Source organism: Metarhizium acridum (assembly GCF_019434415.1).
Source record: "Metarhizium acridum strain ARSEF 324 chromosome Unknown scaffold_380, whole genome shotgun sequence".
NCBI classification, from domain to species: domain Eukaryota; kingdom Fungi; phylum Ascomycota; class Sordariomycetes; order Hypocreales; family Clavicipitaceae; genus Metarhizium; species Metarhizium acridum.
The window spans coordinates 371426-387264 of NW_027094031.1; the positions used below are offsets into that span (position 1 = coordinate 371426).

The window sequence follows — 15839 nt, forward strand, 5'->3', positions numbered from 1 at the left end:
GTCGATGTGATATTTTCAACGAATGGAGTATCTATGCCTCAAAACATGTGCAGCTGTGAATGTTGTTGTCATCCCCATCTCACGATAGACCTCGATCTTCGGAGACATTCGACATGAAATCTCGCAGGCCAAACGTCACCCCGTAAATACTCAGGTATATAAGTTCGTCCTGCTCCCGGAGACTGTCTCCTTCCTTTCTAGTGCGTCAAACTACCATTTTATTCCGACTTTTTAAGTATATCAACACGACAACTACACCATCGTCTTATCCCCCTCCACACCATGTTCATCAAGACAGTCATCGCCGTCCTGTCTCTGGCCGCCCTCGGAGGCGCCAATGCTGGCTGCGGAGATGAAGAAGACATCTTCCCCGACTTCAAACATTTACGAAAAATGGGCCATCTGCAAGGCGCAAATCACCACAGCGCGCTTCCCAACCCTCCAAGCTCCCACCGGCGGCTGCGTCCGCTACTACCGAGGCATCGATATGACTGGTGTTGTCACTGAGCTACACTTCTACTTTAAGGATGGCTTCAGAACAGCCTGTGACTGCGCCGCGAAATGCCTGGAACGATCCGACAGTTGTAATAACTGGGTTTGGAAACACACCTTCATGGAGGGCGATAGCGGCAGGAGGTCTTGCACGCTCTACAGCAGCCCCAACTTGCCGTCCAATGTGACGCTTGCGTACAATCTGGCGAACAGCAGTGGCTTTGAGCCGCTAGATCCTGCGAATAATCCGCAAGCTGGGGGCCCTTCGCCGTTGACATTCTTGGATGCGAATATGACGGTGCCGGACCCATTTGGGGTGTCTGGGTTTACGGCCATAGATCAGAATGGTGCTCTTTATTGCTAAGGGTTCTGCTGGGTTCACGGCCATCAGAATTGTGTTCTTTATTGTTAAGTCTTCTACTGGGTATGAACAGAACTTAATGTAGCTTAATTAACCACCTTTTCTAAAGCAACAACCTGGTCGGCACCAAATTTTAATGAATGCATTAGGACGCAGGGCTACCTGCGGAAACATGAAGACACGGACAGTGAAAGCCCGTAAATAATATCTCTCATTTTGCGCTGTCGTGCCACTTCATCTATAGTTTGCCGTTTGTATATTTAGCCCTGGCCTCCAATTGTGACGCGCTAGCACCATGTGTCAATTCTTACGGGGCTTCAACAGATATTTCTGCTCGCAAAAACTAATCCCTGACTATCCACCAGGAGCTAGTTCCAGTCATCACACGCCTGAAAGGTTGTGTCAGCTTGGAACGGCTGCCCTTATAAGACCTACAGGAAATGACGGGGACATGAGACTCTCCATAAGTGAGCCCGCCTTGGAATTGACTTACAAGTGGGACGTTTGGAACACGGCACATTCAACCAGCCAATGAATTCACATCACATTAAAAGTCTCAGCAGACTAAACCGGCCACAGAACGGAGGGACCAGCACAAGTTCTCGGGCTTAATAGGTAGATAATCGAGTTAGGCCGGAGGGCGGTAGTATTTTCAAGGAAGAGCGCGATATAGGCACCTAATGAAGACACTTGAATGACAGAACAACAAGTCTGGAGGCTAAAATCAACGATGTTGTCAGGGAGATAGTTTAGTATTAATATTCATGCCTTTCAGCCCTGCAGCTCACTAAAAAGGGACATATCCGCAGCCACTAGGACCCCTAATTGTTGTCAGTTTATACGTTATAGGGTATTGCTTACGCAGCAGACAAGGACGCCTCTGCAGCTTGTAGGACAAGTTTGTGCGAGCAGTGAACCAAGGAAGTGGCGTCGTGCCAACATACATTATTGCGTGTACTTGCTTGTAAAACGACAAGCAAAGGATAAAAACACCGGTCGGGTACATTACTGACCCTTCCGCGCTAACAAGGTCAATCGACTAACGTCGACATTTTACGTTACCACACGCATCCGGACATATTAGCAGAGCATGGCTACCAATCTAGGTCTATTCTTTGAAATAATGCCAAGAGGAAAATACACAATTAACAAGCTGGAAGCCAACATCTAAATACTTCCCATCTGTGCCCAGGAAGATCATCTTCCTCGCTCAACACTCATCGTCATGATGTGTCGCATACAGCAGTCCAAGAGATAAAGACCACAGGCGTGAGCTCACTCACATCAGGGCGATGCGCAATCGTTTTATATAGAGAGATACGCCACAGCAGTTCTGGTCCCCAGTTGAAGCCGGGGAATAACTACATGTATTAGTGCAGTGTCATTGTGAGAAGATGGCTTTGAATCAGGTCCAGAGTCAGCAACGGCTAGACATCGGTCGGTATATTTTCCCATACTTACAGTGTTTCACCCCCTTTTTCGTTTGCCCAAAAGCCAAGCTGCCCTTGGACCCTGTAGCATTAGATTTAGATCGCTTGTGCTATTCTAGTAGTGGCTTTGGTCTTTGCGTGCTGTACCGCCGGTACCTTCCGATTCCGCTCGACGTCCGCATCGGCAGTCTAATCTATGCGAGCGCTTGCCGAGGTTCCACGAAGAAAAATTGCTTTATTGCCGTAGTAGAATGGAACATGGAGCCTTGGGGCGCAGAATCGCTGTCGTGCTTCGACTGCCCGTCTACCACTTTAACGGGGGTTCCTGCCGAAATTCTCTGCGCCGACTAATTTTGTATTCGCAGTCCTGTCAAAGTTCCTCGGACGCTTTGATGACGGTTTCGTTTATCTCTCCCATTTCGCGGATCAAGTTGCGTTCTCGGGTCTGACTGGCTTCCAGGTCCTCTTTGAGTTCGATTCCCTTCTGCTCGCCGGTTTTGAGTAGTGGCTTTAATCTCATGATTTGTTCATCCATCTCCGTCATGACTTCTCGGGAAGTCTCAGAAACTTCAAGCTTGGCGAGTCCTAGAGTGGCGAGTTCACTCTGGAGTCTTTCGATCTCAGGCTCACATTTCTTGAGGTGGGCGGACATTCGACCAACGTCCTCTTTAGCGCTGGCAACTTGGGACCCGAACTCTCGCTCCGTCGACGATTCGACGTTTTTGAGGATCAGTCTTTGCAAACCTCCGATGCATCGTCGTTCTGCCATGCGCGTGATACTTCAACGTTGTGCTTTGCCCTTGCTGGCGTGACAGGGACTGCATGAGCTCTTCGAACCACCCTGCGCCTTCCTCTCTGTAGGATCATGCCAGTGCGATCGCATCAAGTATTATAAACATGCGCTGCCCATTCCCGGACGGGTGACATGACAGCAATGTCTCGCCAACCCTGCAAAACCTTCGTACCTGTCAGGCAGTGGCCAAATCGTTGAATGATCTGTTTCATTTGAAACAGCACGTAATATCCTCCATGTTGCAAAGTCGCTACCATTCTTGGCTCCAATGCCCCAGAATTCAATGGACAGTTGTTCCAAGTTCGTAAAACGTAGTGTTTCGTGAAGAGCCTGTGGTCATCCCTCGCAAGCTCAGATACCGGAATGCTACTTGCAGAGTCCCCAAAATCGCCAGTGAGAAGTATGTTGACCTCATCATAAATTCATTTTCTTGGTAGAAATCCCCCGCGCTTCTTCTGCAAACTGCCTCTTGCCGTTCCCTGCCTGCTCCATGAAAAGGCGCAAATTGCTCTCCACTGGTTCTGGACCTAGGATCCTGTACTTATCCAGCTGGAGAGGCTCGTCAGCCACCAAATACTTGGTAAAAGCAGTGCGTATCTCTTCGGCAGACAATTCCGCCAGTTGATCGAAGGTTTCAAGTCCAAGTCAGGTCATAACTGGCAAGTAATCGCTGCTATTTATTGGCTTAATATTGAGAGACACTATATCCCCATGTTCAGAGACTTGGGTGAGTATGAGTTAAGGAATGACTTGTTACAGCCACCCTTGACGAAAAGAATTGGGCTGAGGGTTTTATTCCACTGCATAATGACGTAGGAAACTGCAGGACAGATGCACGGTTACCCATGGAGATGAAGCCCAACTGAAGTCCAAGCTCCAGCCCATATGTCATCTTGTTCTGAAACACCTGATCAAAAATTTTGCATCAATCTCCATTTATCCATTCGCAAAGTGCGTCCCCGCGCGAGAGTATTCTACCCGTCAAAACCTTCGGCCGACTTTCGTCCTGCCAGTTCGAATCTATGCATGTATACAGTTCGGGTTAGACAGACCCTCGGGGAAACAAGGAAACCCTCGGGCCGTCGACGATGAGAATGTAGTCGCCCCTTTGCAGGCATCTAGAACACCTTTCGGCACAGTCTGACCGCGCCTGTCACCAGGGCCTCCACGCTGACCATCCCAACCAATCAATCAGCTCTAAATGCTCTCATGTGGTAAATACATAGTTATATACAGATTTGCCTTCGTCGTGGAGTATAGCTTGTCCATTGTCCTCAAGCCATTTTCAGCGGCGCCCTGGTAACCATGGGATCATCCGAGGTTTTCCTGTCACTCTTTGGATGGGTTTTGGCATGCTCTGCGACTGAGTGTTGCTCGTTCGCATCAATTAGGAGATGATGAATACGCTGTCGAAATGTTTTCTCATCGTAGGTCCGGTATCGTGGCATAGAACGAGACATTCGAAGGTCTCAACGCAGCGACCACCGAAACAAAAACGCGCAGCTCCCCTAATAGCATGTCGGTTTACCACTGGCCAGGGATGCTCCAAAACTTACTCGAAAGTGTGACTGGGGTAATCAAGAAGCTTTCTTATCAAAGTTGTTCGCCAACGAACGTTGCCACGGGAAAGAAGACTGTTCACACAGCCAGTGCCAGAGCCTTTTCCCACCTGGTTATGCTGGAGTGCCGGTGCGGGGAAAGGGTTTCCAAATGAAGAGAAGAGCTCGACGTGGCGGCAAGTCCATCTCGAAGGTTCCTCGAGATGGTCCTCTTGCTGGAGAAGGCGACACAAAGACATGGTTATTGTGGATGTTCAGTCTAGTAATGAGTCCTCGGTCGGCACACAATCAGGTGAACGAGACTGGGAGCCGATTAGTAGTACTAGTACACGACGACACCAACGATCCACCTTCCGGCTCGGCTAGTTGGCTGGGAGCTTTGAACATCAGTGTGATGATGTGAATCTGCCACATGCAGCGTTGACACGAGCTATCGGGCGCTGCGATTTAGACCAGTACCGATTTGCAAACCCATCCTTCGAGCCTGACAGCCAACAATAATCTGCTCGTCGCAAAAGGTTCGCAGTACCGAATACAAGAATTTCCAATTTGCTGGTTTAATTACCCTCCTGGTACTTGGGGGGCTTGTTGCTCCTGAGATCATATCGTGGAAATGGTCCACACTGAAGTGGACGTCTTATGCGACGCTCCAGTTACTTAGATTGGTCATGGAAGCTGCTGGGGGAGTAGTCTGGGATCGTCTAGAAAAGGACATTGCTCTCTTGATTCCACGAGATGCACCAGCCGGCGACTCGGATGTCGAACCAGACGAATATGGGCATGTACACCCAAGATGATGCCTTGTTGGTGAGCAAGCACCATACAAGTTGATGCTCAGGACGATGCAGATGCTCTCCTTGGACAGGTTGCACCAAATGCTGGTGTTTCTGACGGCGAGGACATTGCGCTAGATAATCTTGCTTTGAGGCAGTGAGTATGAAATTGCAGTTGGAATGATGATCGTGCAGGATTTGGCGCACAGCCATTGGTCGTACGTCGTTGAACCAGGCCAGTTGACGTTTCAATGTTCCTCCATGTCTGGTGGAGCTCGTGCTACCAGTTGACCCTGCCAAGTTAAACACCCATGTCGACACAGAATGGCATGTGGTCTGGATTTCTTCCCTCTACACAACTTCCACAACCACCAGACCACATGGCCGAAAATGGCAAACAAGGAGCCTGCAAAATGGCAAACCCCGAGGCCCCTTTCCGCCCCGTGACGCTCAGTCGCCTGCAGCAAAGAATGCTCCAAGATCGCACGCGTGCTCTTTTTGGCGATTCACCGCCCCCCAAGCGACAGCCTGCCCCGTACCCCGAAGGCGACATCATCTACCACTGCAATGATCGCTATGTCGTGCGACACGGTGATGCTGTCACTAAATATACCGTATCCCCTCATGGTCTTGGCGTAAACGACCATCCCAACGAGAGTGCAGCGCTGCGCTTTATCAAAGAACACACTACAATCCCCGTCCCCGACGTCATTAGCAGCGACTGGGACCGTATCACCATGGAATACATCGAGGGTCAGACGCTGAAGCAGGCATGGCCAGCCCTTACGCTTGACCAGCGCTCCGAGATCCTGGCTCAGCTGCGGGACTACATCGCGCAGATGCGACGCCTGGGCGGCATCTACCTCGGCCGCGTCGACGGCCAGGGCGTTGTGGTCCCGAGCATCTTCACACGCTCGGGAGGACCATTCCGCACAGTGACCGAATTACACGACTGGCTTGTTCGGCCCCCGCAGCGATTGCAGGCCCAGTCCATGTATTGGCACCAGATCACCACCCAGCTCAGTGCCGAATCTCCCATCGTGTTTACACACGGTGATATTGCCGCTCGAAACATTCTGGTATCTGGTGGCCGTATCGTTGCTCTTCTCGACTGGGAATTTGCAGGGTGGTATCCAGAGTACTGGGAATATGTTTTTGCATTACGGGGGCTGGATAACATTGACTGGGAGACACTCGGCGAACATGTTCCATCTCTCTTCGACAAGCGCTACGATCTCGAATACATCCTTGTACAATTCATCCTCAAGCTCTCCTAATACACATAATCAAATAACGTGAATCAAGCAACTGTCCCATCAAGTAGATAGTCTGTGAGCTGCTCTTCCACCAAGTCGTACCACTCGCTTGTCTGTAGCCCTTGGCTCACAATCTCCTGAAGACCCTCGAGTATGAAGTGTTGACAGTTCCAACCACTGTCCTGTCCCCGTACTGGAGTGGCTGCAACGATGTTTACGGGCAACATCTCTTCACCCCTCTGTACCCGCACGGCCCCGGCGTTAACATGGCTGAGGTAGGTAGCGCTCATCATCCAGTCAACCCGGTGGTGTATGCGGTCAACCACCCAGGGGTTTTCTTCATCGTAACGCTGGGCGTGAACCGTCTCGTGGAAGCCCGGGTTTTCAGGCGATGTTAAGTACAGCAGAATATGCCGGTTGAAATACATGTCAGACACTCGTCGGAATACAAATATGGTCAGACATATCGTCGAGTAATTGTCGCTTGCGTCGTCGGATTCGCTCGTCTCTTCGCCCCTTTTCCGACCGGATTTCCCACCAGAGCTTGGCTCTCCCTTGTGGCTACATTTGCTGGAAGGCATTACGGGTGACAGTTGCTTTAGTGAATGTGGGAATGGATTTTATAAAAGATAAGAAGAGGACTGGGGAGCTAGGAAAGAAAGTAGGTTCAAACGTGCACATGGGCTTATATAGTTCTGAGGCACAGTCTATTTTTCAATTCAACCACACTTCGACTCAAACGAAGGTTTACTTTTCTGTTTGAAGCCATGGCATCCCGTGCTCCAGGCAACAGCAGTTACCGGAAGTTGGTCGTACGTCCTCCAGCCGGTGCATTGTTTTGGGTTGCCTTGCGGCCGAGGCCAAAAACCGGGCTTATGCGTATGATCTGGTTCGATTTTGTCCTAAAGTAGTTGGCTGCTTGCAAGCTACGGTTCCGGGCGGTTAACTATTGATTTACAGAGTCCTACCGGCAACCCAACAGGCGGCATGTTGGTCAAACGGAGTCTGTTCTAGGCCTGTGTGTAAGACCATGCAAAGCTGCCTTTTTTTTCAGTGCCAACGTTGCGTTACATAAAGGCCCGCCACATGGTAGGGGATATCCAATCGTTTGGCGGGCGCTAGATCGCTGCAGTCTACTTCGAAGTCCCGCCTCACCCCAGCCAAGCTTATTGTGTCCATGATGCTCACATGCAACCAACATTGAAGACGTCGACTTCCCTCTCCGGCCGCATACAGAAAACTCGTAGCCGCGGCTCCCACATGACCAGTGGGGCAAAAATGGAAGCCAAGTAGAAGAGCCCCCTTGGCATTCGGGAAATTTTGTCCCCCTAGTTGCCAACGAATGTGGGAAGCGCGCAGGCTCCGTGATTCAACAGACTTGTTGCTATCTTGGCGACTGGCGAGAGCATTACTAGTATTGATTCTTCAAGGCTGCCTACGCTTGCGAGCAGGACCTTGAGAAGCAGCTCTACCCTTCTTACTAAATAGATAAGCTAGACTAGTAAAGCAGTCTTTCATAGATTATAGCGCCAACTTTTATTTTAAAATCGTATTCTTACCCTTATCTCTTCTTTGCTGAGATATAGTTTTAGAATACTAACTCATCAACCCCATGAGGATATCGGGTACATCAGTCAGAGTAGCGTAAAACTAGCCCTCATGTAGATTCTCGTTTCCCAAGCCTCTCTCGGGGCTCAGCAATACCCCTCTCACCAAAGTACTACACAGAACGCGATATAGTTCTAGCACCTCGGGCAAGACACGAATGTAACCTCTCTTAATCACAAGAGCTATATAAACATGGAGATTATAAAGAGCCAGAGAGCCTTCATTCCATTTCAAGCAAGTACGTGTATTGACACGGCAGAGTGGAATTGGAGCCACCTGTGGGCGGCTACTTTCTCAAGTCACGTACAAGTCAATTCAAGTTGATAATATCTCTAACAGCTAGTCAACTTGAACATACCATCTATAATTAGCTTTTGCAGAGATAACGGCAAGTATAGATATCAAAGTTTCTTCTATATATCACACGGGCAGCAGAACAACTAACCACAATTTCCAACATGCCTGCCCCTTTTCTTGCTAGCAACAGGCCCAACAAACTACGGAATATTACTCATCTTGACCATTTCAACTTGAAACTGTGGATGTGGACCTTCATTGTATGTACACTGTGCTTCAACATGGAGCCATGCTTGGCTAGTCGCGTGCACTCTGACCGAAAGTATTCCAGGGCGTGTTTAATGCGTCATGATTCTTTTTAACAGTCATATTTGGGTAATTGACGACAGACTAAAAAGGGAGTTTGGTTAGTCATATCAACAGCGGCACGAAGTAGTTGCTTTGCTATTCATATGCTCCTCTCAAATTGTCCTCCAGAGATTAATGCCACGATCCCCTGAATGGAGGCATATTTTGCGGTGAAGACCATGTCTTTTTTCGTCATCAAATCCACTAGAGAGTTATGGAGCCCGCAGCCTCAACACGACGTACGGCTTTATTTTTTCATATAGCTAACAAGATACCCAGGCGCTTACCACGGACTGTCATTGGCCGTTGCCCAATATCGCCCATGGCTATTTCTGTCCACCCATTCTCTGATGTCTTGATAAACCGCGCGAGTATCTAAATCATCTCGAAACGGGACATTCTCGGGCCCGTATATAATTCCATCAATGCCGGCATTTCCAAACAAAAAGTCAAGCACGCTTCTTTTTTCCCCTTGATGCAGCGTCCAGGCAAAGACGCGCCCAAAGTTTCCCGACTCACGAGCCTGGCGAAGAACCGTGCAGGTGTAATATTCCTCTTCATAGCAGTTTCCAAATTCCCACGTTACAGAAGAAGCCCCGTACGACAGGACTCGTCGTGTAACGTCCGTCACGTTGCTGGTTCGAAAATACTCTTCGAGGTCTTTTCCCTTGCCGTCCAAATTGAGAGCTTCATTCTTGTTCATGTGGCGGGAGACAAAGTCGTATCCTACGCCCCAAACGTTCTGGTCCGCAAAGCCGTACAACACACGAACACCAGCCGGTTCCAAGATTTGGCGTGCTTGTTCCTGCAGAGCGGCAACCGAGCAGTGTCGCCAGTCCTCGTCCTGTGGATCGCACCAGTTTGGGTCTTTGATATCCAGCCAGACAAAGGTCAGGTTTGCTCCCAGTCTCCCGGGCCTCGGCAGCGGCCCGAAAGAGCTCCTCGACGGCATCGCCTACATTTTCCCAAACCCCGTCATGGTCCCCGAACCACCCTTCCTTCCAGGCCGTGACATCAATCTCGAGCGCATTCGCGCCCTGACGTAGCGCCTCGCCGACTTGTTGTGTCGTCAGCACGCGGTGTGCAACTGCGTAGATTGGGCGAGGGAGTGCGGCATCGGTTGGTAGGGTGTCGGCTTGGTGAAAAAACTCAAAGACGGTGAGGAGATGTAGCAGCGTAATGGTACCCAACAGTGTCAGGACGATGATGAGGGCAGGCGAAGATTGCGATTTCCGTGGCCGCTCCATTGTACGACAAGCTTTACTCATGACAGCAAGAGTCAAATACTCCCTTGCATCTATTCCCGGCGGGCAAGGATGGTCCGGAGCAGGAAATTGTCAAGACGTAAGTCAGCCACCTGTGAAACAAGCGATTTCACGGCTTCATCTTGCATATGCGGAGCGATATTTTGCGTCGGAAATGAACCGTTGATTCGAGGGCAGCAACGACGAGACTTTTACAACGGCATGGCTCGGGGACTGGGGTCCTTTTTCTAGGCCGACGTCTCCGACTTCACTCCCCCGCCTGATGGCCATGTCGAGACCAGACTAACGCTCGCGTTAGTGAGAATGAACAACTGTCGCAAGAAAGTGTGACGCCACAAAATATGTCGCTGGACTCATCCTCGGCCGATTGCGTACGAATCCATAATGAAAAGGCTGTGAAAGCAGGGCTACTAATCAAATTGGACTAGATCGGCGATATCCACATTTCAAGTGGTCAAGTATTGCAAACGCGATACGTAGTTGTGGTTATTCCCGGCTTTAAAACTCAACATCTTTAAGCGGCAGCAGCAGCACAAGACGCCCGATTCGAGCAAAAACGCCATTTCCGCTGTTTTATATTCAGAGGCACAGTCGATCAGGCCAGCGATTGGCTCTGGGCTACCTATGGCTGCGTCGCAACGATGAATACGTGCAACCACGAGCTGCTTCTAGTAAACTGTATTCCTGTATCATTCCGATTGGCCTCGTGACTTTCGTGGCTGTAAAGGAAATAAAGAAAAAAAGCTCCTCTTCCGTTTGCGTGTGTAGTCATCATACCAGGCCTCAAAGTTACATGGCCACTTGAACCGGCTAAAAGAATAGTCTGCAGCGCTTTTACCAACACGAAATAATGACACGAGTAGTATTTATGAAAAAAAAGAAAAGGTTGGAAGTATTGCTGTCCGAACCTAGGCATGACAGCCCGTGCGACCATTGTGCTCATCGCACGCATACACTGTCATAAACTACATGCTTTGTGCTTGTGCAATGATTTTTTTTTTTTTTTTTTTTTTTTTTTTTTTTTTTTTTTTTTTTTTTTTTTTTTTTTTTTTTTTTTTTTTTTTTTTTTCAAAAGTACACAAATACTAGACAAAACAAATTCCATCATTCGCCACCACTCTTTATACCCTTTCCCTCGACCGCCCCGACCGGGCTTGCTCATTTGGGCAACTTGAAGTCACTTAGAACCGCAGCATGGTCCGACGTCCACTCGTTATCTGCATGGTACGGCTCCGGCTTCGGGTTCGCCGACGACGACGACGTCGGAGTGGAGCGTCTTCAATTTCTTGTGGTAAATGAAATCGATCCGATCCATGGGCTCGGGGCCTGTCGCCGTTGACCTTGCGGATAGGCGACCAAGTGTTGCCCGGGACCTTCCAAGCGTTGCGGTACACCTCTCGAAACGAGTCTGTCCACTTGCCGTCGAGCACAGTACGCCGCGAGACGGGCCAGGGAAAGGGGTCCTCCCTGCCCTTGCAGTGCAAGTCGCGCGGTCTTCTTGTTGTAGTCGAGGGTGGGAGGGGGAGCTGAAGTCGCCGGCCAGGATCTGGGGGAGCTCCTGAAACTCTGGCTTGCGGGACCACTTGTATTCCTTGAGCCGGTGCACAATCTCGTAGCCTTGCTGGACGCGGCGCGCCCACTCCTCGCGACCGCTGGATGTAGTTCGTGCTGTAGTTGGTGAAGCACAGGTCGTACGGCCCGTAGGGGGCATTGTTGAGGTGGACGTTCCACACGAGGAGCTGCCGGTCGCTTGCCGTCGAGGTCGATGCGGACGGTGCCCCCGGCCTCGATCTCGCGGTACACCCGGCCGATCGGGGTACCGCGAGAGGATGGGAGACGTCCTTGCTCTGCCAGGCGTTCCAGCCCAGGGCCTTGGCAAGACGGAGGCCGTCGTGGAAGTAGCTCTCTTGCAGAGCGACAAACGTCGACGTCTTGCGAGGCCAGGAACGAGACCTGCTTGTTGTGGTAGTCGATGACGTTCCTGCCGCCTAGCCAGAGATTGAGCGTCAGGACCCTGATGCTCCGAACAGAGGCTTGTGGCGCCGGGCCACGGGGACGGCCACGGGCAGGACGGCGGTGTTGTTGTCGGCGCTGGTTGCCCTGATGGAGAACTTGCTGAGTCCAGAGTGCTTGGGCACGCCCCCTATGACGCCCTTGCTCGAGATGGATACCCAGTCCGCATTGCTGGGGGGAATCACCGCGTAGGTGATGTTGCCGTTTTTGACGTTGGTGAGAAGCCCGCTTATATCGGCGCTGAAGCTATCCCCAACGCGCCCATTATGGGTGGTGAAGTCGTCTGGTATGAACCGCATAGAGTCAGCGCGGGAGATGAACACTTCGACTGGTTGAGCCAGCCACTTGTAGCTTCTCTCGCCCAGGAAATAGGCCAGGTATCGGCCAGGCGGGAGATCAGAAATGTCGACCTGTGCGGAACCATGGGTCCCTTCTGCCCAAGCCCACGTCAGCTGATCCTGAATCCAAGTGTTGTTTTCGGGGCCGCCGTAGTAATCATGCCAGATGCCAATCCAGTTCTTCGGATGGGGCTGGGGAGTTGAGAACTCGAAAGTGACAGCAGGACCATCAATGACGGCAAAGTGTGTGGGTTTTGTCAGCTCGGGAGGGCGAGTGGGAAGGGGAGGGGAGAGCATCCGAGCTTGAGCTTGTTGTGTTTGTGTCCGTGGCCGCTGCAAGGGCCGCGTGTGCCGCAATAGCGGTTGAGATGAGAGAGATGAGAGACGCATTGCAGCAAAAGTCGGCGCTTGACTGAGTCTTGCAAAGAATTCCTCCCGGCCACGAGGCCATGATGAAAACCACCCTCGCCGTGGTACGTGTCCATTTATACACCCGGGCAAAATCCTTCCATCACTTTTAGCAAAGTTTCCCCTTGACAAAGTTCTTGTGTCTACTTAGAGTCCGAAACATAGATGGGAATCGGCATGCCCGGTTTAGACGTCGCCCGAGCTACGCGCTTGACTACGCTAGACACGGCTTGGGTCATTTTGAAATACAAGATACTCGTACATTAACACGCTGTAGCTTGCAGTTTCGTGCCTGTTTCCATGTACAATTCTCCAAAACGCCCCTACTGTGTTTGGCTACTCATGGGCAAACTCTCTTGTTACCATGGCCTTGAATGGTGTGCGTCGCTTGGGTTGGCGTGCGGCGTCGTGCAAGGCACCATCACCACATTGGGAGACGTGTCTCTCGACCGTCTAAGAGTTGTGAAGAGTCGTCACACATCTCTACTGTTTATTGCGGCCTGCCAAAGCTGGGCATCGCATGCAACTGCGTGTATTATGAGATACGGCCAGCATTTCTTTTCGCATCCGTGGTAACACGAACGAGAGTCCTTGAAGGCCCACATGCCACAATGTCAGTGAATAGACTCATCCATAGTTGTATGTTGCTATGCTAATAATGCCGACTCTTTTAGCTCCGCCTCTAGGCAATACACTTTTTGACCATGAAACGCCGCCTCGTGTCCGGCATTACCTATTCGTCCCACAATGCGCAATCATCCCTAGCAGAAAACCTTCAGGGCCACAAGATTTTTAAGTTTGGCAAAATACGGACCTTGTTCTTAACCTTTTTCTTTCCCCTTTTTTATTTTTCGAATGGCCCCAAAAGCTTTTTCTAGTGCGATGCTGACTCACAATCTCTCTTGACACACATCGTGCATCACGCGGATAAACAAGAGCCAACACATGCAGAGAAAAGGGCAGCGGAAAGATTATAACATGAATCTCATCTTGCGGCGGACAAGGGGACTGTTGGAGGTAGAGAATGACACCCTGACGCGTCGTTCCCGGGCTCCAAGGCGTCGGCACGTCCAGACATACAGTCAACGACGGGACACGGGGTCGTTTTCTACTCTATTGCACAGCACCCACGGCAATGATGTCATGGTTTCTTATTGCCCTTTCATGGATGTTTCGCAGAGCTGCTCGGGGACGCACCCGGGACGCCACATGGGTTGGCACCCCGCCGAGTACGCAAGTATCAATTGATAGTTACAACCGCGTCAAGACGGCGTCTTTCACCACCCGCCAAAACAACACCTAACTAAAGGATATCAAAAAATAAATCCATACACAAGCACCGGAATTGCACGCGACGGGAACAGGGGCACTCATGTCTTGCATATTTATGCCACGGGATAACTATCTATATCCAGCGGGCTCAGTTTGCCGGACGCAACCGGGGGTACGAGAGCATCTGACTAAACACTTGGCCAGGGTTGGCTCCCGACGTCGTATGATGTGCGTGTCAATTCATCCCCGGCATCGTCCGCGAAGGCCAATTGCAGGGATGGCCGACATTAAACGTCAGCCCTGTCTGTCTATTGCTCCTCCACCCACTTTGCGCAACCCGCGACGTGTACTGCCCGCAGCCGAGATGGCGAGAAGCTTTGCGAGGCAGAGAGCAAAAAGAAGACGAATCTGGCATTGAGGAGTAGTACCAAATCCAGGAAACCCCTTAGTAATAGCAGATGCTGCATTCACCGTAAACTTCGTGCTCGTGGCTCGTGCTAACCGCGTTTCGTCCCGCCAGAGAATGAACCGGCACCAAGCATGTTGGGCCAGGATGCGAAATCCCCCACAATCACACCACCATCTGCTGTTTTTTTTAGAGCCTCAGGGCCAAACCTTGCTTTGATCACCTTGCTTTGATCACGGGGTAGACGGGCGCAAAAAAGCGGCAAAAGGCGTCATCGTGTAGGTCATGCAATGAGTGCGCGTCAAGTGGCTGGTATTATATACCCGGAGCTCAGTCGCGGCCGACCCCAAGGCAACAACACACCCCAGTGCCTCGACTTAAATTCCAACTTGACTCTTGGTAAGCCTCAGTATACAACGGCGACAGCGGACAGCCCGATCCCTACGACAGCGACAACAAAACACCCTCCATCGCCGTAACCAAGTCTCTCAGCATGGCTTCGCCGGTGCCGATGAAGCACATCGACAGAGAGGATCTCTACACCAATCTGGAAGCCCGTATCCAATATCTGCATTCCTTCTTGGACTTCTCAAAGCAGTACGTTGGCCTGCATAGCCAGGGGGGGCCAGCTCATCAACAAGGGAACAAAGCACACTGACTCTGCACGATAGATGACATTGAAGCGCTCATCTCGGGCGCAAAATACATCAAGGCCCTGGTCCGGCCGTCGTCAACATTGTCTACCGCAAGCTTCTACAGTACGACATCACCGCAAGAGCCTTCACAACCAAGAATACAACGCAGGGCGGGGAGGTCGGCGAAACCCTCCACGAGGATAGTCCCCAAATCGTACACCGAAAGATGTTTTTGCGCGCATACCTCAACAAGCTATGCTCGGATCCAAGCAAGATGGAATTCTGGGAGTACTTGGACAAGGTTGGGTAAGTAGTCTCTTTGAAAAGAAGGAGCTGTCGCACAACAGAGGTTGTTGGCTGACCGGACACGGGCAGCATGATGCATGTTGGACTCGGCAGAAAGCATCCGCTGCACATCGAATACGTTCACCTCGGCACATGTCTAGGCTTCATCCAGGAATCATGACCGAGGCCATCTTGTCGCACCCGCGGCTCCACATGTACCGCAAGATTGCGCTGGTCAAGGCTTGAACAAGGTCATTTGGATCCAAAACGACTTCATGGCCAAATGGCACGTCAGAGAGG

The 15839-nt window shown here is 50.9% G+C and overlaps 7 protein-coding genes across 7 annotated transcripts; 3 read left to right on the plus strand and 4 right to left on the minus strand.

Annotated features, from left to right (window-relative positions):
• Nucleotides 1–337: 337 nt before the first annotated feature.
• J3458_016229 (uncharacterized protein) lies at nt 338–856 on the plus strand (the record flags this gene model as incomplete). Its single annotated transcript, XM_007813872.2, has 1 exon — nt 338–856. The coding sequence occupies one exon, from the start codon at nt 338–340 to the stop codon at nt 854–856; it is 519 nt and encodes a 172-aa protein (XP_007812063.2).
• A 1797-nt stretch (nt 857–2653) lies between these two features.
• On the minus strand, nt 2654–3052 carry J3458_016230 (uncharacterized protein; the record flags this gene model as incomplete). The annotated part of the gene is made up of 1 exon (XM_007813873.1): nt 2654–3052. One exon carries the CDS (start codon nt 3050–3052, stop codon nt 2654–2656), a length of 399 nt encoding a protein of 132 aa, XP_007812064.1.
• A 2667-nt stretch (nt 3053–5719) lies between these two features.
• Nucleotides 5720–7108, plus strand: J3458_016231 (uncharacterized protein; the record flags this gene model as incomplete). Its single annotated transcript, XM_007813874.2, has 1 exon — nt 5720–7108. The coding sequence occupies one exon, from the start codon at nt 5720–5722 to the stop codon at nt 6683–6685; it is 966 nt and encodes a 321-aa protein (XP_007812065.2). The 3' UTR covers nt 6686–7108.
• On the minus strand, nt 6709–7313 carry J3458_016232 (uncharacterized protein; the record flags this gene model as incomplete). Its single annotated transcript, XM_066120952.1, has 1 exon — nt 6709–7313. Exon 1 carries the CDS (start codon nt 7243–7245, stop codon nt 6709–6711), a length of 537 nt encoding a protein of 178 aa, XP_065974078.1. The 5' UTR covers nt 7246–7313.
• A 1587-nt stretch (nt 7314–8900) lies between these two features.
• J3458_016233 (uncharacterized protein) lies at nt 8901–10479 on the minus strand. Its single transcript, XM_066120953.1, has one exon. The coding sequence runs from the start codon at nt 9867–9869 to the stop codon at nt 9201–9203; it is 669 nt and encodes a 222-aa protein (XP_065974079.1). The 5' UTR covers nt 9870–10479; the 3' UTR covers nt 8901–9200.
• Nucleotides 10480–11178: 699 nt separating this feature from the next.
• J3458_016234 (uncharacterized protein) lies at nt 11179–12830 on the minus strand (the record flags this gene model as incomplete). Its single annotated transcript, XM_066120954.1, has 2 exons — nt 11179–12135; nt 12211–12830. 2 exons carry the CDS (start codon nt 12828–12830, stop codon nt 11364–11366), a joined length of 1392 nt encoding a protein of 463 aa, XP_065974080.1. The 3' UTR covers nt 11179–11363.
• Nucleotides 12831–15112: 2282 nt separating this feature from the next.
• On the plus strand, nt 15113–15720 carry J3458_016235 (uncharacterized protein; the record flags this gene model as incomplete). The annotated part of the gene is made up of 3 exons (XM_066120955.1): nt 15113–15216; nt 15303–15560; nt 15630–15720. The coding sequence occupies 3 exons, from the start codon at nt 15113–15115 to the stop codon at nt 15718–15720; spliced, it is 453 nt and encodes a 150-aa protein (XP_065974081.1).
• Between the last annotated feature and the right edge of the window lie 119 nt (nt 15721–15839).